We start from the raw sequence: 23,341 nt of genomic DNA, 5'->3' as shown, positions 1-23,341 counted from the left end.
TGCGCGTCCGGAGCCTGTGCTCCGCAACGGGAGAGGCCACAACAGAGAGAGGCCCGCGTACCACACACACACACACAAAAAAGTCTAAGAAGAAACTAAAAATCCCCTAAAATTCCACCAAAATAAAATAACCACCATTATCATTTTTGTCACTATCTTTTCATGTTTTTACTGCACACTCACATATAATTTACCATCAATTAGACATAAAACATGCTGCTTTTTTATTACAAACTTTTTTTCCTTTCTTTTTCCCTTACCTCCATCCACACCGTCACCCCCAAAGGCATCAGTGTTAACAATCAATGGGCACTCTTCCATACCTAGATCTGATTTATAAATAAAATGGGAACATGTATAGTTTATCTCCACGTATATTGCGTGTGTTTGTTTTTTATTTATTTTATTTTTGGCTGCGTTGAGTCTTCGTTGCTGTGCGCGGGCTTTCTCTAGTTGAGGGGAGAGGGGGCTACTCTTCGTTGCGGTGTGCAGGCTTCTCATTGTGGTGGCTTGTCGCGGAGCACAAGCTCTAGGCATGCAGGCTTCAGAAGTTGTGGTGCGCGGGCTCAGTAGTTGTAGCTCTCGGGCTCTGGAGCGCAGGCTCAGTTGTTGTGGCTCACGGGCTTAGTTGCTCCACGGCATGTGGGATCTCCCCAGACCAGGGCTCGAACCCGTGTCCCCTGCATTGGAGGTGGATTCTTAACCACTGCGACACCAGGAAGTCCCTATTGTGTGTGTTTTTACGGAATTTTGTAAATGAGAAGTTTTGTTGGTTTCTCTGCTTTCCAAACTTTATATCACAGAAATCTCTGGATGTTAATGGTAGCAAATGGTCCATGGAGTGGATGTGCCATAATTTATTGAGCCATTCCCATTAGTGAAGCAAGCACTTTAATTCCCGTTTTCTCTACCATAGTGTTGTAACAAACAACCTTGTGGGTGTGTCCATACGGGCTAGTGCTCTTATTTTTATGGGATAGATTCCTAGAAATGTATTTACTAGTCAAAGGTATTGATATAAGTATTTTAAATTTTAATAGGTATTGTCAAGATTGCTTTCCAAATAGGTTGTAAAATTCACATTTCCATCAACAAAGTGTATGAAGACCATCTTTCCCATAACTCCATTAATAGCAGGTATTTTCATTCCTTTTCATTTTTGCCTACCTGATTGTTAGGAAATAGTATCTCTTTTTACTTTGCTTTTCTCTGACTACATGTGAGGCTGGGCATTCTTTTTCACATTTATTGGTTACTTGGATGTGCCCTTTGTCAATTCCCCATTCACTTACTTCTATTGGGCTCTCTCATCAATTTCGAAGGGTTCTTTATATATTAAAATGTTACTTTAAAAATATTTTTCATGGTAAATAACTTTCATATGAGTTACTAATATTTACCTCAATCTATCATAAGTCTTTTGGCTTTATGACACCTTTTCCATACAAAAAAATCTTTAAATGTGGTGAAAAATCCACCTTTTTGTATAGTTTCGAGGGGTCTAGCCTTGGTTAAAAGTCTCCCAACTCTTAAATTATACATGTTTTCCTGAATTTTATTCTAACTTTTCTTTAAAAATTGTCTTTAATATATATAGAATTCTTTCTATAGAGATCCAACTTTTTCTTCTGGATTGATAGACAATTATACTAGCAAGATTCTGTAAATAATCATTTTTTTCCCAACTGAACTGAAATGCCATCTTTTTGCATGTTAATTTTCTCATGTAATAATTCTCCACCACCCTCTGTTATGCTCTGCTAGTCTAGTTATATGTCAAAGCTATTGATTATAATGTAAGTTATATAGTATATTTATACCTTATAAATAAATATACTACAGTTTGCAGTATTTTTCAGGATCTTGTATGGCAAGTCCTCCTCCCCTCAACTTGGAGACAATGAGCTAGCTGGTGGTTAATTGGTTGAAAGCACACACTCTGGAGTCAAATTGAATCTTGGCTTCAAGTTGCTTCACATCTTTCTATCTCAGCATACCTTTCTGTAAAATCAGGATGATAGTACTGATCACAAACAGTTGCTGTGAAGATTAAATGAAATAAAACATAGAACACTTAGAAAATTCCCTGATGTATTTTAAGCACTGAAAAATTAATTAGCTTTTGTAATTTTCTTAACTGTTGTGCAACATTTCTTTCATATGAACTTTATTGCCTCTTTCTTTCAATCCAAGTCCTCCAAAAGCAACTCTTGGAAGTCTAACTTCAATTGCATTAAATATATATATTCATTTTGGGATAATTAACATTTTTAGGATAAAGTCCCACATCCTAAAATTCTGTTATGTTTATTCTATGTTGTGTTTTTAATTTATGCCATCTCAGACCTTGTTTAAAGTCTTTAGTATGACCCTAGTTTAATTGTTGTAAAATGTGTACCTTTCTTGTTAAATTTATTCCTAAGTTTTAAAAATACTTTCCTTACTATTTTGAATGCAACATTATCCCTTTTGTCAGTCTGAGATGATTATTGCCAGTGTAGAAAAAAAGTGTCATCTTGTTTATTCATTCTAGAATTTTTTATTAGTCTCTTGTTTTTTCTATATATACACTTATATCCTCAACAAGAGAGATGTGTATATACCTTCTTTATCAATATTTACGTTTAGGATTCCATTTTCTTGTCTTTAATACTCTCATCTAAATATTCTTCGATTATAATGATGATGTATCCTTGTTATCATGAGAGCAAGGGTGAAAGGGTGACTGAAGGATCCTACTAGACATAAGGACTTCGATTCTTTTACTATCAGTAAAGGATGTGTCTTACCATACAGAGAGCAGGAGACTCAGAGCATCATCCCCACTGTTCACATCTCCCCAATGCAGCCTCACTACCAGTGACAATGGTCAACCAGGGTGAGGATCCCATCAGGTCTTTCAGAAGCAAAGTTGCCATCTCCAGGAATATTTCATACCTTGCTGTCCTCTTCCAACTAATCTCAAGACGCTAGTTTTATATCTTCCTGGCTACTAGGGTTAGGTGACTAATAAAAACTCCCGAAGGATTTAAAGACAGCATCTTTACCAGCACTGCGATTGAATAATATGCTTTTTCTATTTTTTGTCAGTTAGGAAGGAATTATTGTAATTTATTTATCTTCTCATTTGATTATTCAACAAGCATTTATGAGGTTCCTATAAGGTGACAGCTACTTCAAGTTCCATCTTGAAGAAGACCAGTTCCTGATTTTGAAAGATGCTGAGTATAGATGGGGAATAAGACATAGAAATAAATAATGGAAATGCTATGTGATAAGTTTTATGATACAAACTGGTATCGAGAAGTGTGCAAGATCTAGAATTTTACTTTTCTCTCAAACTAACAAATGAGCTTGTTATTGTTTCATGGGTGCCAGATAAAACATGAGACTTCCGGATCAGTGGCAAAGACTTTATTATTCACAGAAAAAGTAGTAGTCAGAGCTTCATGCCCATGTGCATTGTTTTCCCATGTCCCCCAGGTCCTACAGGGGTGACACAGATCCAGCACACTCAGTGGGTTGTGTAACAGGAGAGGAACAATTGGCTTGAGGAATTCACTGCTTTTATAGCCAGGGGAAGCAAGCCTGCTCTTTAGCTGGGGGGAGACGTTAGCTCATCACTTAAGGTTGCTTGCTGCAAATACAACCCCGAAAAATGAGACGAGTGATGAGTGGTCAGGGCCTTGTATTCTTGGCATACCAGCAAGATCACACAGGGACACTCAGGGTCCATGTCAGATTGCCTCTACAAATAGCAAGTATAACTGCCAGAGGTTATTAAGACCTAAGTCATCTCAGGAAAAGCGATTTAATGATTTTACAATCAAACACATGGTAATTTTCTGTTGGTTTGTTTAACCACTGCAACTATCTTGAGGTTCCGTAAAGAAAGGTTAATCCTTGAACAGATTTATCATAGGAAATATTATAAAGATAATTTCCAGGGAAAATAAAATCAAATGCACCTGTGGCTATAGGGGTCCAGTTAAATAAACAAGGAATGCATTTTTTATAAAGCAGTAGTGATTTGGAAAGGTCATAGTTTGTGGAATGAGATAAATCTGGTTTTTGAAGAGCTCCTTCACCTTAGCTTCTGAATTCTATGACTTTTCACAAATGACATGACCTCTGGGCTTCCTAATGTGTACCTTGCAGGCTATTGTCAGCTTTTATAATGCACCCAGCATATAATAGGTATTCAGTAAATGACAGGTTCTGTTATTGTTATGTTCAAACATATAAATGATAAGTAGAGTTTGTTAGCATCTACCTTGTTCTCTTCCTGTCATTTTGAATTAAGCAATTCATTTATCTCAATTACAAGACTCTGAGTTCCCCCAAAGCATTGAATTTTAGTCATCATAATGATCTAACTAGGTTCCGACTCTCCTTTTTTCTCTTCTCACCTGAATAACAAACTTTCAAAGCCAACATTCATCTTTTACAAAAACCTTTGCATAAATAAAGCAAAGAGAAAGATCTGATATGGAGTATATGTGTGTAATTTATCACTACTTATTTAGTTTTAATCATATAAGTAACACATGCTTAATGATTTTTAAAAATTCCAACAATACCAAAGAATTGAGGTAAAAGTGAAAATATCCAGCCACCCAATCCCATTTCCCCAAGGATGATCATTAATGAGAGTTTATCACATTCCTTCCCAGGCCTTTTTCTTTGCATAGAAAATGTAGTATTGATCATTTTCTTCCAAAGATGTTATGAATTATGCTCAGGTGGGAGCACTGTATTATTATTTCTCATTGCTAGCTCGTATGAGTTGAGTTTTTATTCAAAGCAGCTTTTAATGCATTGGTGCCCGTGTGCAAGTTAATCCTAAAGAAATGCTGGGCAAGTCCCTACTCTTTAATGTTTTGAAAACCCCCAATACATAGTCTTCCTTTTTCTGGAGTTTATTTTGTATTCATGTAAATATATTTCCCAGAATACAACTTGGTGTTCATTGGCTTCTTAATCAGTTTTCTTCCTTTCTGTGAAACTAATAAGAAGATTTTTATCTTGTTTTTACTGATTTACCATTTATGAGCTTTAAACTCTCCTAACACCCTGATGAGGCAACATAGAAAACTCCCTCGATTTTTAGAGCGCTTTACAAGTTACAAAGCTCTTTCTCAATTGTCTGGCATGCTCCTCACAATGACTTTATGACAAATGATAAGTATTATTATCTCAACTGACTTAGGGGCAATTAGAGTAATGAAGGTTAAGAAGTGACTTGCCTAAGGTCACACAGCTAGTAACAGCCACAAATGCGGGTTCCCCTGACTTTATATAGAGAATGCTCCAGCTGCTTCACAGAGCAATTGTCTAGGATGAGTTAAGCCTTCACAGACATAGAACATGCTGCCGGAAATAGACTCCAAATTTATAAAAAACATACTTGTTGCCTTTAAGAAGTATTTTCTTTTAATTTAAAAAATAGACCAAGACAAACTATTTATACCTGCAGTTAATTTTTAGTTAGTTTGTTTTAAGATGGATGTATTATTATTAGCATAAATAGAAATGGGGCATTAATTATTTGTATCCATGGAGAATCTATACCTCACTTCTCTTTTATCAAGAAAATCTTTGTGGTGATGAGAGAATTTAAAACTAACTGAACAAGAGAGGCAGGCAACTCTAGTCATTTGAATTTGTTCATTCCTGGCAAAAGGAATAGCACAAAGTATGTGAGAACTGTGACTTCAGAATGACAATTTTTAAAAATAGGCTTAATTTTTTTTTTTTTTAGAGCTCTCTCAGTTTACAGCATAATTGAGTGGAAAGTACGGAGAGTTCCCATATACTCCCTTAGCCTCTCCCCTGAACACCTGGCAGAGACTTTCCCCTATTATTAACATCTTGAATTATTAGTGTTGTACATTTGTTATAATTGATGAACCAATAATACATTATTATTAGATAAAGTTCATAGTTTTCATTAGGGTTCATTCTTTGTGTTACACAGTTCTTTGAGTTCTAACAAATGCCTGATGTCATGTATCTACCATCACAGTAGCATACAGAATAGTTTCACTGCCCTGAAAACCCCCTGTGCTCCACTCAGCCCTCCATCCCTCCCCTCAAACCTCTGGCAGCCACGGATCTTTTTACTGTCTCCATAGTTTTGCCTTACAGTATTCCCGTAGCAATGTTTTCAAGTTTCCTCCATGTCTTTGTGTAGCTTGACAGCTCATTTCTTTTTTATCACTGAATAATACTCTGTCATAGAAATCTACACAGTTTGCTTATCCATTCACCCATTCAAGGACATCTTGGTTGCTTCCAAGTTTTGATGATTATGAATAAGGTTGCTATAAATATTTGTATGCTGATTTTTATGTGAACATAAGCTTTTAATTCATTTGTGTAAATACCTAGGAGCATGATTGCTGGTTTGTATGATAAGAGTATTTTAAGCTTTGTGAGAAACTGCCAAACTGTCTTCCAAAGTGGCTGTACCATTTAATAGTTCCTGTTGCACCACATCCTCACCAGCATTTGGTGAGGTCAGCGTTTTGAATTTTAACCTAATAGATGTAGAGTGGTACCTTATTGTTATTTTAATTATCATGAAAGAAAATTGCTTTTTAAATCTATTAGACTGACCATTCTACATCTAAATCAGCCTTAAGACAAACTGGATTAGCTCTTCTTCAATTTAGTAGTTTTTTTTTCACCGTAGACATATCCTTATGATTCTAGTGAGGAGATCGTAGGAAGAAGCCATTAAGAAAAATCATGTGCTCAGAACAAAGGGAAGGAAACAATAAGAGGCTGAAGCTGAGAGCGTGTTGTCATGGCCAGTGTGTTTCACACTGGTAAGGAGCTAGGATAAACATGATTTAACAGCAGTACTTGGGATGATAAAAGGGGAGAGAGTGAGATGGCAGCCAGAAGTGTGCAGTAGATTGCAGATTGCCAATAAAAACATGAATGAAAACATTTTACTCTGTAACTGGAGACAACTGCTTCATATCTCAGAGGTACCATAAAAGAAGAAATATCAACATTTGAGTCTAGTAAGGTTGCAGGTAGTTTAAAAAAATGAGAAGTCAAAAATTTCTCAAATTGAGGTTAGGAGGAGAGCTGGAATAGCAGAGGCAGGGGCTGCCCTGCCCATATCCCCTTGGACCTTATCATTTTAGTTCAGTCAGGTGGACTTAAAAATGCCAGCATCTGTGTCTTTTTGCTTTAGGGCTAATAACGACAAGAGCTGATGTAAAAATACTCCAGTTCCCAAAGGCCTTGGGTAGATAACTCTAAGGCACATGTTCTACCCTATTCCCAGGGTTCCCAGCCAATCTTAGCCAATGGCTGGATAACACACCCTTTACTGGATGCCTTCTCTTCCTCCTCTCACTTACCCGCTCCCATAACTGTGTTTTTTGGGATGAACTCCCAATTATATTTCTTGCACTGGAATCTTTGTCTCAGGGTTAACTTCTAGAGAAATCTAGGCTCAGACAGTTGTTGGTTACATGTTCCTTCAGAATCCTACTTCCCCTTTGGTTACTGTTGCCTTCCTCTTTCAAGGCTCTCCTGAAACTTCTTTTATTTGCCCTGGGACCTATTACTCTCAACCTGCAGGTACCAGGTCACTGCAGCCAGAGAGCACATCTGATAAATCCTTCACAATGCAGAGGAAATTAATTAAATGTAGTGTTAACTCTCCCTCATATCTTTGCATTCTATAGGGGATCCTGGGGGAAGAAACTCAAAAGAGTGAAAGTCTAGTTGTGAAATCTCAAATTTCGTGCCACCTGAACGGAGGAGGTTATTTTGAGCAGCCTTATCACTTCCTTTACCTCTGACTCTGGTACTCCTTGGACCACCTGGGGGAAAAAGAGTAGATGAACTAGTCATTCTTTAGTGACAGGTCAAATTTAGAAATTAGATGGAACGTAGTAGAATTTGAAGGAAAGCCAAGGAATTTAGCATAAAGCAGCACAAATCATAAAATAGCACATTTGTTGATTCTAAGACACCATTTTTCTGCATTTTAACATCTCTGAAATCAAAACGCATCTTACATTCAATAGCATCTCTTAATTGCTATTGTCAGGTAGCACTCACAATGGCATTGCCATTTCCTGTGATGTAAAATTAGGTCATAGCTATCCATGTTGTTGTCACTTCAGTTGAATTATGTGCACAGTTGGTACAACACATTGAATTTAATTGCTGTTTAAGTGTCGTCAGTATAATACTGTGATTTAGTATTGAAACAAATAGTTTTCATGTATGCAGAATGGGACAGGAACAAATCAGCAGGGCATAATTTGATATTTGTTAAGCAAGTTAATAGTCACTGGATGGATGGTCCTAAATTCCATATTTTCTTAGAAAGCAAAAATAAAGTGCTTTGCAGGATGTAAGAAAGGAAGGAAGATGTCCACTAGTAGAAGCTGTATTATATTTTATTATTGAGACTCATGCAAAAGGATTGCCTATCATACACAAAGCTACAGTGACAAGAGAAATCGGCAAATTCCTCACAGTAGACGAATAAAATCTCAGCACAATAGCAGGCTGGAGTAAATGAATCATGCATTGCACAGGATTATCATTAAGATGTACAATATCCATTTATCAGAAACTTCCTGCTGATTTTGAACAGAATGCACTTAACTTCCAGCATGATGCCATTGAGGAAAAATTAAAATATGTGTTTAATCAAATAGGTAATGCTGGGAATTGGGGGTGGTTTTCTTTGACAAGACAAAATTACACTGTCAATGCAAAAGGATTTTTTTTAAATTTTATTATTTTTTAAAATTGGAATATAGTTGCTTTACAATGTTGTGTTAGTTTCTGCTGTATAGCAAAGCAAATCAGTTATACATATACATATATCCACTCTTTTTCAGATTTCCTTCCCATTTAGGTCATCACAGATCATTGAGTAGAGTTCCCAGTGCTATAATAGGTTCTCATTAGTTATCTATTTTATACATAGTAGTGTATATATGCCAATCCCAATCTCCTACTTCATCCCACCCTCCCTTTAGCCCCTTGGTAATCATAAGTTTGTTCTCTACATCTGTGACTCTATTTCTGCTCTGCAGATAAGGTCATTTGTACCATTTTTCTAGATTCTACATATAAGCAATATTATACAATACTTATTTTTCTCTTTCTGACTTATCTCACTCTGTATGACAGTCTCTAGGTCTATCCACATCTCTGCCAATGCCACTATTTCGTTCCTTTTTATGGCTGAGTAATATTCCATTGTATATATGCACCACATCTTCTTTATCCGTTGCTGTACTGATGGACATTTAGGTTGCTTCCATGTCCTGGCTGTTGTAAGTAGCGCTGCAGTGAACATTAGGGTGCGTGCACCCTTTCAAATTATGGTCTTCTCCAGATATATGCCTAGGAGTGGGATTGCTCGGTCATATGATAGCTCTGTTTTTAGTTTTTTAAGGTTTTTTAGGGTTTTTCAACCCTAACCCTAACCGTAACCTCCATACTGTTATCCATAGTGGCTATACCAATTTATATTCCCACCAAAAGTGTAAGAGGGTTCCCCAAAAGGATCTTTAAAAGGATCAAGAGTACGAGTTTGGATTAGGAAAAGCAGTGTATCCCTGTAATCTTATGCCTAACTGCCAACTGCTGAAGGTACCACCATATTTAATTTAAACTGTAAACAATGTCTACAAATAAGAACTTCTTCAAAGATGTTATTAGGAGTGAACCAAAAGAGTACAGGTGGCAGTTGAACTGATAGAGGATTGGTTAGACATCTTCTGGAACAGATGTCTAGGAACCTGCTATATAGTCTAGTTCTCAGTGACTTTATGGACATGTATCTGAACAGTTGCCTAATAATTTCATGTAAAAGTATAATGGTTGTGAATCATGATGGCATGACTAGGCCACTACAACCCCTCAATGCTTCAGTCATCAAATCGTTTCAGGACCATTTGCAGAAGGAATGTGAGTGAGTCCTGGTTCTTGTCTGAAAACTTTCTGTTGAAAACTTCTGGTAAGATCAAGGAAGTGCTAGCATCAAAACTCACAGAATGTAGATAATAGTGTTGTACATTTTAAAGAAATGCTGTATCACTGACTTTCTCGATGGCCCAGAGGACATTATTTTATGGGAAAATACATGAATGCCAATGAATCTAATTTGAAAAGAGATTCAGAAAAGTTGAATTGTAAATATGCAAAGAAGTTTTATGAATACATAACCAATTTATTTCATGTATATTTACCCTTTTATATAGGTATGATGTGAATATGTGATATTAAATATCTATAGGTTTAAGTAAATCAAGAATTCTTTCAATAGGATGAAATGAAAATTCTAAGTGATAATAAGCATTATGTCATAGTTTATATTTTTGTTTCAAGGCAAAAAGCATTCTTAACAATAAAGGTAAGTTCATAGTAATGAAAGATTTGACTCACTAGTAATACATAACAAGTCTGAATGTATATGAAAGAACCACAAGAAGAAAAATTCACAAACTAGATTTTAACATTCCTCTTTCAATATTTGATAAAATTAATGAGGCAAAAAAATCAGCAAGGACACAGAAATTTGAACAAAACAATTAACAAAGTTGGGTTAATAACCTTGTATAAGACATTTGCACCCAACAACTGCAGAATTCACATTTTTTACAAGCTCACATGGAATATTTACAAAAAGTCCATATGCTGGGCCACAAAGCAAGTTTCAATAAATTTTAAGTGACTGAAGTCATTCGGAACATCTATTCTGATCAGAATTTTAAAATCTATAACAATCAATAAAAAGGATAATAGAAAATCCCTATCTTTGGAAATTAACCAATACATTTCTAAATAAATCATAGTATGAAGGTGAAGTTCTGACTGATATTAGGTTAATGAAAAGGGGAAAAATATTATCAATACTCATACAAGATATGATTTGTATTTGCAGAAAATCCAAAAGAATCTACAGATGAATTTTTAGACTTGGTAATAGATATTACAAGTACATTATTAGAATTATTAAGAGTTTAGCAAAGTTGCTGGATTTAAAGTCAATATATAAAAGTCAAATATATTTCTACATACCAGTGAAAACAATTAGGAAGGAAAGATACTATCCATTATGGAAAATACCAGCTACACAGAAATAAACCTAACAAAAAATGTATAAGATCTCTGTGGAAAATTATAATGCTTAATAGAGAGACATTAAAGAAGACTTAAATAAATAGATTAGAACACAAAGATGCCAAGTATCTAAAGATTTAGTGCCCTTCAAATTCTCAACTTTGTGTGTGTGTATGTGTGTTTGTAGCTTGACAAGGTGATTCCAAAATTTATGTGAAAAATGCAGAGGAAAGCTATTCTACTTGACGTCAAAAAACTTATTATACAACTCTAGTAATTAAGACAGTCTGTTGATAAAGCAGATAGAACCATAAGATGGGATGGAGTCAGAAGCAAACCATCCATATATGGGCACTTGATTTATGACAGTTGGCCCAGCAGCGCAGTGGTAAAAGAACAGAATGTTCAGTAAATATTGTTGGAACTGATATTCATATAGAAAAAAGTGAAAGAGACCTCTCATTATTAACAAGCTCCAAGTGAATTACAATTAAGGGCAAAATTCTAAAGGCTTAAAAAAAAAAATATATATTATATATATATATATATATATATAGGAATAAATCTCCATGGCTGTAGATTAGGGAAAGATTTCTCAAGTCATAAAAAGCACTAACCATAAACAGAAGAGTTAATAAATTTGACTTCACTAAAATTAAAAACTTCTATTTATTTACACTAAGAGATAGTGAAAAGAGAGCCACAGAGTAGAAGATATTTGCAGTACCTACACGTAAGAGAGACAGACACACGCTAGAAAAAGGGCAATTTCCCTTCCGTCCTTCCACCCACCAACACACACTTAGGGGTGGGTTTTCTTTTGTTTTTTTGTTTCTGTTTTTCTGTTTGTGCTTTTTTGTGGGGGGGGGTGTCCATGGTCCATATACATGGTAACTACTGAAAGGTGAACATAACTACATCTTTTATACGAAAATTTAAAATGCTAATTCGAGACTCACAGACATAGAAAACAAACTTATGGTTACCAAAAGGGAAAGTGGAGGGGGCGTAATAAACTAGAAGTCTGGGATTAACAGATACACACTACTATCTATAAAATAGATAAACAACAAGGACCTACTGTATAGTACAGGGAACTATATTCAATATTTTGTAATAACCTATAATGGAAAAGAATTATACATATATGGCTGAATCACTTTGCTGTACACCTGAAACTAACACAACATTGTAAATCAACTATACTTCAATAAAAAATAAATTTAAAAAACCTGATCATTAAAAAAAGTGCTACTTTGGTTTTTGAATCTATAGCGGTCAATTTTCCATAAGATGTTTTCATCTCATACATTTAAGTGAGAGCTAAGTTAGGAAAAATGCAAAAGGAAAGTGAAAAAATAGCCTGGATAAAAACAATAGTGATTCTTTACTCTTAACAAAGGAGAAAAAATGAATAATTTAACCTCACAAGACAAGGGGGAAACCAAATCTGAAAGGGAAGGTAGAAGAAGTTCAAGCAGGAAAGAAAAATGAAAAAGTATAGACAAAGGAGCTGAGAAATGCTGAAAGATAGTATCTGGATAATCAACAATGAAGAACTCCTGTAACAGTGAGAAAAACAAAGACAAATAGTGGTGATTCTTGGGATCTTAGAGGAACTCCTGATCTTGGATAGGAAAAGCTTTCAATGTTACATAAATATCAGTCTCCAAATTAGCGCTGGGAGAAACCCTTTATTTTCATCAGTGGAATATTTTAAAAATAAAGGCAAAATGAGCAAACATAGCTTTTCTTGGTGAGTTAAATGGAAGGTATATGGGAAAACAAATCAATGGGAAAATTTAAAAACAAGAACAAATTCAAACTAGGGAGAATCTGAAATTGTCAGCGTGCAGGAATCAGAAATTTGGTATCCCTGGCTTAATGAATAGGATAATTTTAATTTCTTTACCTTAAGAGTTTCTGTCAATTCATTTTTGTTTTTTTCTTTTGGAGTGTTCTCATTTAAAGTGGAAAAACGTTTTAAAAGCTATAGAATATGGAAAAGCAGGAAACCAGATACTTGGTGTTTACCCTAGTTTTACAAATAGAAAAGCTAATTAGAATGCATCAGCTAATAAAATTGTGGCAATGGTCAAGGCCTTAAAAATGTTTACAAACAATAACCTCATTTCTTTCCAAGAAAGACCCTTTGGTTTACTAGTCTGTATAATCTACTTTTGATTATTAATTTTCCACTTTTATCTTTTCTGCTATTGCCCTTTTGGCCATTTCATGGATAATTAGCACCTCCTTCAGACAGGACGTCAGAGGAAAACTAAATAAAGGCATTTGTCTACATTTATTGTGTTTCCTGTTAATCCTGCCATGGAAGGGTCCAGTAACAAAGAAGTTTAACACTACTGACTAAAATGATGGTGTTGTTCAAATTAATCCTGTAAACCAAGAAAACCTATAGGTGCCTGGCAGGTAAAGTAAATGAGTGCTTAGGTCACTCAGTGGTGGATACTATGGTAACTATGGGTAGTACAGGTTCCTCTGAAGGGATTACAATATTTCAACTTACACAACATACCTTATGGCTGAATTAGACCCACAGGCTGCCAGTTTACAATATCTGAACCATTAGCATCGGTAATAAAAAATGTATATACTTAGATGTCATAAAAATATTGTTGCTAAAGTGTGTGTCATAGAGTTTCTCTCTAGCATACCGATATGGTTATGAGCTAATTGACATGAAGAGCACCAAACAGGGACCAAAAGATGTGCATTAGGCACACCATGTAGTACAGAGTTAACAAATGAACAGCTGGGACCACCCTAGTTCATAATAATTTACAAAGAAGTAACTCTTGTGAAACTTATCCTAAGCCCAAAGTAAACTGATCCTCCTGAGTGTGTGTTCAGGGCCTTTCCTACAGAGGGGCTCAAGAACTATTTTTAATTATTAAAAATAACTTTTAGAGACAGAGCAATATGCTGCATAGGCATCTACATTCACAATATTGTTTCTGTGGCTTTATAATAGAATAGGTTGTTGAAACAAATCCCAAATAAATTTCACATACTTATTTGGAGATGATTTTTGATTAGCAAAGAGTGATGTATATATTTAAGATTTTGTGTTGTTTTTGTTTACTTTTTTTCAGGGAAAATTTCATGGAAATCCGATGCATGTGTCTGTGGTTATTTCAAATTGTTTAAGGGAAGAGAGGAGAATATTGGCTGCAGCCAACATGCCTGTTCAGGTAACATTTTCTTCCACTGTAATCTTGTTATCACCTGGAACTCAATTTTTCTGAAACAGAAATTCTAGTCTTCTTTCCAGCCATCTTCTTCTACCTATGTTAATGGTCCCATCATCCTTCCAGTCACTTGGAATCAAGGTCTTGGGATTATCTTTGAATAGTTCCTTTTCTCTGCCTCCTTACTGAGGAAACTACCAAGTCTTTCCAGAGTTTGTTTCTGGAATCCTGTCTATACATCCTTTTCTGTTTCCATTGCTCACACTCTGGTCCATGGTCTTACTATATCAGTTGAGGAATAGAGTAACCACCTCCTGGCTGAATTCCTAACTACCCTTTAGGCTCTGTTTCTCTCTGCATGTTTATCCTCAGGGATTGATCTTGCTTAAACCCTTCAGTAGTTCCCAATTTCCTACCCCACAAGTGCAAACTACTCCACGAGCAGGAATTTTGTCTTACAGAAACTCCATAAATATTTGCTTATTTATTGTTTCAGTGTGCTTTGCCTTGCCAATAATATTTTAGTTTTATCCCACTATGCTGAATGAACTCAGAGCCCCCATCAAAGATAAGTAGAGGAATATGAAGTCCCTGGGAATACTTTTTCAGTTAGTCCTTTTGAAAAGGAAAGAGCATGTGAATAATCAACTTTCCACATGTCACATTCCATAAGTTAGTAAATCACACTAGTGTATTTATTTTTGAAGATCCAAGAAAAGTATCTTTTTTCAACTATTAAAAATTCTCAGATTTAGTTGCTGTCAGGTTATGGTTGTTTTTAGAGAAGTAGGAAGCTTTAACAACTTACTCTTATTTTTTAGATGATAAAGAAGAATGGTATCACCTTTATTTTATTTAAAATCTAAAGTTAGTGAGTTTCTAAAGTAAATATAGTTTGATTCAGTGCTTTTTGGGTGAACATTGAGATGCTGTTACTAATATATGATATTCTCATATATTCTGAGCTGTCCTTTTTTGTAGCCCTCTTATCTCTAGTCATTTTGTCTGTGTGTGTGTGTTGTTCTCTTCAAATGTCAGGTATCAGCCAAATTAGAAACATTTATTTGAATAGATGCTTATCAAAATCATTCCACAAATAATCTGCTAGTGCTACATACTACCACAAAAGAAACACTGGTTTGTAAATTTTGAACCAGTAGACAAATATATGGAGATACACACACACACACACACTCACACACACACAAATAATGGGGGCCAAAATGAGAGTGAATTTTACCAAGGCTTTACCCATCTGAAGAATGTGATGTAGTTGAAAAAACACTTGATTGACAGTGAAGGACCTGGGTTCCACTCGAGGTTCTGCCACTGATTTGCTATAGATCTTAGTTAAGTCATCATCCTTTCTAACCATACGTCCCCATCCATGTGTAAGGTGAAGGGTTTACTGACATTCTCTCAACTCTAGATATCTATGTAAACGTTATATCTAAGGAACGTACTCAATGCCAGATTATTAGAGTGGCCAAGAAATGGGGCTTGCGGTTCCTAACGGCGCAGACTGGTAGTGGTCCATGGCCCTGGTGTTGGGGACCCCTACTATAAACCATCCTCTCCTTTGGGGTGAAGTGGGGAGAATAAGGGGAAGAGAAAGGGTTGCTTCTTCATTTACCTGCCTGGGACATAGAGGCTTCACCCCCACTAGAGAAAGTAAAGCATAAATGAAGCTAGATCACATTTGGAGCCCAAAGTGGTTAGCACCAGAGTTTGGACTTTACTGTAGTTGGTGGTGAGCAAAATGGGAGAGCCTTGACATCTCCAGACTTGCCTTTGAATTTTGGTAAAGGGCGAAGGAGAAGGATGGGGCTGGAGACCAGGAAACCTGAACTCAGGTGGTGGGAGGGAAGTGCAGAATGTCACACATGAGAATAAATCAAAGAGAAAGCTACTCTTAGAATTTAGAAAAGGAATTTAGGATCCTCAGATGAACACATCACTGTTAAAAAGTTCTTTGAAAAGAAGGAAACAATGTCGTCCTTCTGTGCAGCCAACAGAAACATTTCACATCATTCCACTGACCTTACAGCTTCAAACATAATGAGTACAGCTGTTAAAAATCATGATTTTCATATATATTTAATCACACAGAAAGATGTTTACAATGTGTTACAGAATGAAAAATAAAGTTATAAAATCATACTTCATATGAAAAAAAAAAGAAATGGGGCTTGGAGTAGCTGGTTAGCCTTTCTATTTAACCAGCCTAACATTTTTACATATTCTTTAGCAAACTCCCTTTGTTCCAATGTAAAAATAAATCTCATCCTGGCAGATTCAACATCCCTAATTCTGAATTTAAGTCCAACTTAATGTAGTTTCACTATACTAATTTTTAAATTACATGTATTCATTTTATAGAATTTCAAAAGCAATATGGGTCTGTTATAGAAAATTAGGGGAAAAAAATTTAACCATAAAATCATCTGTAATTTTTCTGCTCAAAGATAGCACATGATAATATTTTGGGATGTGTGTTCTTCAGGTCACATGTACTTGAGTTTACATGTCTATACATATATCCAGATTTTTATAAATAAATAAATAAGTATAAATATATATACATACATATACAAGCAACAGAGATCACAAACAAGGTGTCTTATAATTTGCTCTATTTCTTAACAATTTAACACTACTTGTATGTCATTAAATATTTTTCTACAGCATGGTTTTTAATGGCTGTAGAGTATTTCATATCATACTCATCCATACCTCAGTTCAAAGTATATTACATATACTACATTCTTCATAAACCTGTTTTATCAACATCATTGAAATTTCAAGACATTGTTTTTCCAGGGGCCTCTGGAGAAATCCTTACAAAGTTCTTCAGTTTCAGAAAGACAGAGGAATGTGGAGCACAAAGTGGCTGCCATTAAAAATAGTGTGCAGGTGAGTAATCCCTTACAGACACCAGGAAAGTCTAGCTGTTGTCACCATACTATGCATCTTTCTCTTATGTGCCCAGAGTTAGTGCGTATAGAAATCATAGGGTAATTTGTTATAAGATAAATATCTCTCACACACTATGTTCATATTAGAAAAAATTTCTTTGTGGGAAGCTTTTAACTTCAATTTACTGGAGATTAGGGTTTCTGCACCAGACTCCATCAGTGAGAAGCCATGTGACCTTAGGCGAGTAAGCTGCTTCACACCTCTAAACCTCTGCTTCTTCATCTGTAAAAGTGAGGATAACCACTGTAACAGGATTGTTGTGAGGACTATGTGAGATAATACTGTAGGAAAAGCCTTTAGCTCAGATCTTGACACAGTTATATCTGAGCAGAAAAACATCACCAGGTTTGGAGAAGAGTAAAAGTAAAAATCTCAAAGATAGAAATGAACAGGAGACACAGAGGAGCCACCGATATTTTTTTTCTAAGAGGTAGAAAGGAAAAAAATTTAGACTCAATTGTCATAAACTATATTGTTTGAGAATGGAGATTTTAAGCAAAAAGATAGTTGGTACATTAATACAGAGTTGTATGGAGCTAAAAGGAAAAAAGTATCCATACTCTCAGATCAAAAAGATATTAGTTGCATCATTTGGAATTAACTGAGAAATGAGAGGCAAAATGCTGAAATTTGCAAACACTCAGGAAGAGAAAATGGAAGAGCAACTTCAGTCTGGTTCTTCTAGTGCTATTCAATGTTCATGGGCATTAGCTCTTTAGAAATGTAGATTCTGTATAGTTAGTCTGGGATATTACTGGGGATTGCAAGCACCAAACAGTGTATTTTGAAATACTGATGATGGATGATGTTGTTGCATTGACGTGCTTAATTGTAACAACAGAGTATGTTTTCTTTGTAAAAAGATGACAGAACAAGACACCAAATATTTAGAAGATCTGCAAGATGAATTTGACTACAGGTATAAAACAATTCAGACAATGGGTAAGTTTTTGTTTTGTCTATAATTCCACATAGGGACATAAAGGCAATGTGACTAGAGTTTCGTCTTTCCTGCAGAATTGATAAACTGATCCCTTTTTTTGAAGACAGTGTGCAGGAGAAGTTAATTTATTTTGCTTCCTCCTTTTCTCTCCATATAAATATATCTTTTTACCCATGATTCAAAGTAAATTATAAAGCTCATGAGAAATCACCCCTATTTCAGGATGCATCTCCAAAAAGTAAGAACGTTCTCCTATAGAATCAAAATATCATTATCACAACTAAGAAAAGTAATAATAATTGTCTAATATGATCAGGAAATTACTAATATTATCTCTAGGTGAGTTTTTTCATATAATTTTTAAAAATTAAAAGTAGAAATGTGACTCACTGTAGGAAATTTAGAAAGTAGAAAAAAGTATTACAAAATTAAAAACCACACAAAATTCTGCTATCTAGATATAAACACTGTCAAAATGTAAGTATATTTTCTTCCAGCCTTTTTCCTGCACGTTCAAATACATACCTACCTATTTATTTACGAAAAATTGAAATCATCTTGTACATAGTTTTTTGTATAGCATTTTAAGCTAAAGGTTTATTTTATGTATTTCCTCATGTAAAAAAATCTTCAAAACATAATTTCAATAATTGTATAAATACCAAAGTGTAAGGACACTGAAATTTATTTGACTATTTCATTGTGGTTAAATATTGAGGTTGTTTACAATCAGATGTTTTTTAAGAAATGTAAGGAAAGAATGATAAAATTTATAAAATCTAAGATTTACAAGTAATAACATTTAAAGTGTGTTGCAATTAGTGGGACAATTGGAGAAATTCTCATTAGTTCTAGATTAGTTAATAGGATTGTACCAGTGTTAATCTTCTGGCTTTGAACATTGTACTATGCTTATCTAAGACACTAGAAAAAGCTGGATGAAGGATATATGGGAACTCTGTACTCTTTTCCTAACTTTTTTGTAATTCTAAAATAATTTTGAGGGCTTCCCTGGTGGCGCAGTGGTTGAGAATCCGCCTGCCGATGCAGGGGACGCAGGTTTGTGCCCCGGTCTGGGAAGATCCCACATGCCACGGAGCGGCTGGGCCCGTGAGCCATGGCCGCTGGGCCTGCGCGTCCGGAGCCTGTGCTCCGCAAGGGGAGAGGCCACAACAGTGAAAGGCCCGCGTACCACAAAAAAAACACAAACAAACAAACAAAATAAAATAAAATAATTTTGAAAAACACATTAGATATAAATTATTTGTACAGATGATTTACAGAATCATCCTTAACTACTGAAATGTTAGCTTAAAATTTATCTGGAAGGAAGTAGTATGGATGATTGTGATCAAATTCTTTATTAACTTTCCATCTAAGATTTAAAAGAGAGGATATTCGTTTTTCCTGGCATAAGTGAGATGTGACATGTTCTTCTGGCACCTTCAGGATGTCTTGACTCCGATAAAATGTTATTAAATATGTTCATAATTGTATGTACAATGTTTTTTCCTTTGGAAGAAATGACACAAACACAGGTTTCATCAGCTTATCAAAGGGGTCCATGATTCTTAAAAGGTTTGGAACAACTGCACATTTAATCAAGCATTACAATTCATTGAAAGCAGCCTCCTCTCCCGTTGCGGAGCACAGGCTCCGGACGCGCAGGCTCAGCGGCCATGGCTCACGGGCCCAGCCGCTCCGCGGCACGTGGGATCCTCCAGACCGGGGCGCGAACCCGGTTCCCCTGCATCGGCAGGCGGACGCGCAACCACTGCGCCACCAGGGAAGCCCCTATGAATTTTATGAAATAGAATATACATTAAAATATTCTGTTTTACATTAAAACAGATTTTGAACTTAATATATTACAATTAGAGTTACTTTAGTATCTTACAGTGCTTCCTAAGCATTATGAAGAATAAAAATGATTATTACTTAATCAACAAATATTTTGTTGATTATAAGTGAAAGGAAATGTTTTAAGGGAAATGAAAGATACGTGGGAAACAAGTTATATCTTTGCTGGTGAAGACTGGAAAGTATTAGCTAATGAAGTTTTGAAATGATAAAATGCCATATCAGCAGGATTTTGCTACATATGGGATCTAGGAATTCGTGAATTTGTGAATTAATACAACCAGAAATGACTTCTTGGAAATCAGTGCTATTTTGTCGAGGACTTTGCCACAGCGTTGTTCAGGGGCCTCTTTTCACAATAACACAATTCAGATCAGCATTCCAAAACTTCATTTATTATAGAGATGAGCAGTTGGTATAAGCAGTCACTTACTATATACCAATAAGTTTAAAGTTCAAATTAAATAATTTGATGTTTATTGTACATCTGTCGTTTAAGAGGATAAATCATTTTGGGTTTTGTTCAGTCAGAGATTTTTCTTAATTTGCAACTCTTTCCCACTTCCTCTGGTTTTACTGTGAGGCTAGCCTGTTTTGCAAAGAAAAAGAGAAAGCAAAGGATTTAGTCTTTATTAGTTAATGAGACTATGTACTATAAAACGGCAACTCTTCCAGGAGACTGAGTAAAGGCATCAGGAGGGGTCAAATATGATTTAATCATAGGCACAAAGAAGGGCCCCTTTTCTTTCTTACACATCCCAACCAACCAAGGTCATTATTAATGTAGAGATGATCTAATAAAGAATCCGTTATAAAAACATTTATATTCTCCTCTCTCCCTGCCCCCAAAAGGAATATTGTGTGAAGAATGGTGTTCTCTCAAGGTCTGTATGATAGAGAGCTCATCTCTGGCATGTTTGGATGTAATCCTTCCTGGCAGCCAGGGATTTACTTCTAAGCTCATCACTAATGGCCCCATTTAGGCTCTTGCATCATGGGATCTTAGGATGGCAGGTTACAGCTGGCTTTGGCTTTCAGGACAGAGAGCTTCGCCTTGGAGAGGACTCTAAGTCTGATCTCTTTTCCTTCACAGATCAGGGTGACAAGAACAGCGCCCTAATGAATCAGGAAGTTTTGACTCTGCAGGAAATGCTGAACAGCCTGGACTTCAAAAGAAAGGCTAGTGAAGAACTTTAATTTGGCCTTTTGCCTATTTTTCTCCTTTTTCTACATCTAGTCCTACTAGATTAAGCTCTGAAATTAAGCTCTTTGATTTTATCAGTTCCATTTATGCTGAATGAATAAAAGGCAGTGTTTCTAGGAAGAGTATCATACTGTTTGCCATGCTTCTTCACCTAGGTTTCCAAAGCAGAACCCTTCTAGAGTCTATTTATCCTGCTTATGTGGCACATGTACTGTAGCTACCATTAACTTCAAGGTGAACATTTACTCAGTTTTTATTTGCCACTCTTTCAGACATGACTGTTTTAGTTGCTATACTTAATATGCTGGGATGGGCTCTACTGCACATGTATAGTTAAAATATTACTTGACGACTACTAAAACTTTGTTGCAGAAATAAGTGTCCCAGTTTCTATTCTGAAAAATGACATTGTGCTAAATAATTTTGTAGATTTCAGGAGAGTCCACTGAGACCTGAACGTGTTCAATCTAACCTCTTCCCAAGGAGAGGAAGAAAATTTTCTGGCTCAATAAAATATTTTAAAAGAGAAGAAATATCTCTCAATTCTACCTCTCCTTGAAAATAGACGCAACTGAAATTTAACCAGTCACTGAAATCAATAGTTTATTTCTAAAAGTTTGGCTTCATCTTTTTGTGCAGGAATTTGTGTAAGCACAGATAAATGTAAAATTTATTTTCACCCTAAATTAATTATAAACTTAAACAGTTATATATCAGATTTTAAACATGTACATATTTAACCCAAGATAAACTTAATGCTTTTATGCATAATAAATCTGTGCTATACATTTTAATGCATGCCATCTTATTCTACTTTAAATAAGATTTTAAGGAGAGGGGGAATCTTAGAAATAATTCAGTCCATTCACCTGACTGTATAGGTGAGAAGATCAAGTCCCAACAAAGTTAAATGGCTTGTCCAAACTCACATAGCTGTGGCAAAGCCAGGGTAGAAATTCCCATCTTCTAGTCCCTAGGCCTTTGAAAGTTATATTTTCCCACTATGCTTCCCCAAACGCAGATAAAGTGGTACTAAAAACTAACACAGAAAGGCTTAAATTCTAGCCAGTACATTTAAAAATAAATGCATAAACATATTTATAAGAATATAAATTCAGTTTATAAATGGCTTTTTAAGAAGCAGATATATGGCTTTTATGACTATGGGATTCAATATTGTCACAGGAGTTACAAATTCAACCTACTTATAGTAAATGATATTATGAGAGTATTATGTGCTATTATGAGAATGTTAACTGTGGTCATGCTTCTTTCTTCATGACATTATTGAATTGCAATAATTTAATTATTTGAAAAGGCAGTGCTATGGCAGATAGAAGGTAGTATTTGGTAAAATATTTGGTCAAAACTTTAACCAAGGCTTTATCTCCCAGGTCAGACAAATTATTTTATAGGTTAAATTATGAGTAGCTTTGGTTGTGTGTCATAAGAATCTTCTCAGTAGTCACTTTTGTCTTCAGGAAGCCCTCAGTAAGATGACACAAATAGTGAATGAGACGGACTTGTTAATGAACAGCACCCTGGTGGAGGAGCTGCAAGACTGGAAGAGGCGACAGCAAGTCGCCTGCATTGGAGGTCCACTCCACAATGGGCTCGACCAGCTCCAAAACTGGTAAAACGAACTGAATTTAGTTTCTAGTGAAAACCACAGGAAGTACACAACAGTGTCGCTTAGCCAGAGAATACAGGCTTAGACCCAAATGTCAATTCATTCAGCTTATTGATGGCTTATTAGCAGCTGGAACTCTACCGTTGAAAACAAATGGATGTAATTGTCTGAGTGTTCTTAATTTCCATTCCTTTGGGGAGAAGAATAAAGCGTCTATAGAAATCTATAGAATGCATAAGAATTTCTTATTTTCTTATCTAATATATCAATCTTAAAAGACTCAAATGAACTTTTTCAAATCAGCAATAAATACACTTTCTTGAAGGGCATGAGAAGCACTGGCTTCAAACATTATATCTCTTTTTTTTTTTTTTGCGGTACGCGGGCCTCTCACTGTTGTGGCCTCT

General features: G+C 35.6%; 1 protein-coding gene across 1 annotated transcript in view; it reads left to right on the top strand.

The window, feature by feature from the left end:
• Positions 1–23,341, top strand: part of STAT4 (signal transducer and activator of transcription 4) — a 93,474-nt gene that overhangs the window by 38,709 nt on the left and 31,424 nt on the right. Inside the window, exons 4-8 of the mRNA XM_007114599.2 lie at positions 14,226–14,324; positions 17,142–17,234; positions 18,161–18,239; positions 21,194–21,279; positions 22,786–22,937. Of these exons, the coding sequence (XP_007114661.1) occupies positions 14,226–14,324; positions 17,142–17,234; positions 18,161–18,239; positions 21,194–21,279; positions 22,786–22,937 (509 nt within the window). The remainder of the gene's footprint in view (positions 1–14,225; positions 14,325–17,141; positions 17,235–18,160; positions 18,240–21,193; positions 21,280–22,785; positions 22,938–23,341) is intronic.

Source organism: Physeter macrocephalus, chromosome 2 (assembly GCF_002837175.3).
Source record: "Physeter macrocephalus isolate SW-GA chromosome 2, ASM283717v5, whole genome shotgun sequence".
NCBI lineage: Eukaryota > Metazoa > Chordata > Mammalia > Artiodactyla > Physeteridae > Physeter > Physeter macrocephalus.
Note: the sequence above shows the minus strand (reverse complement) of the source record. Positions and strands in the feature narration are given on the sequence as shown.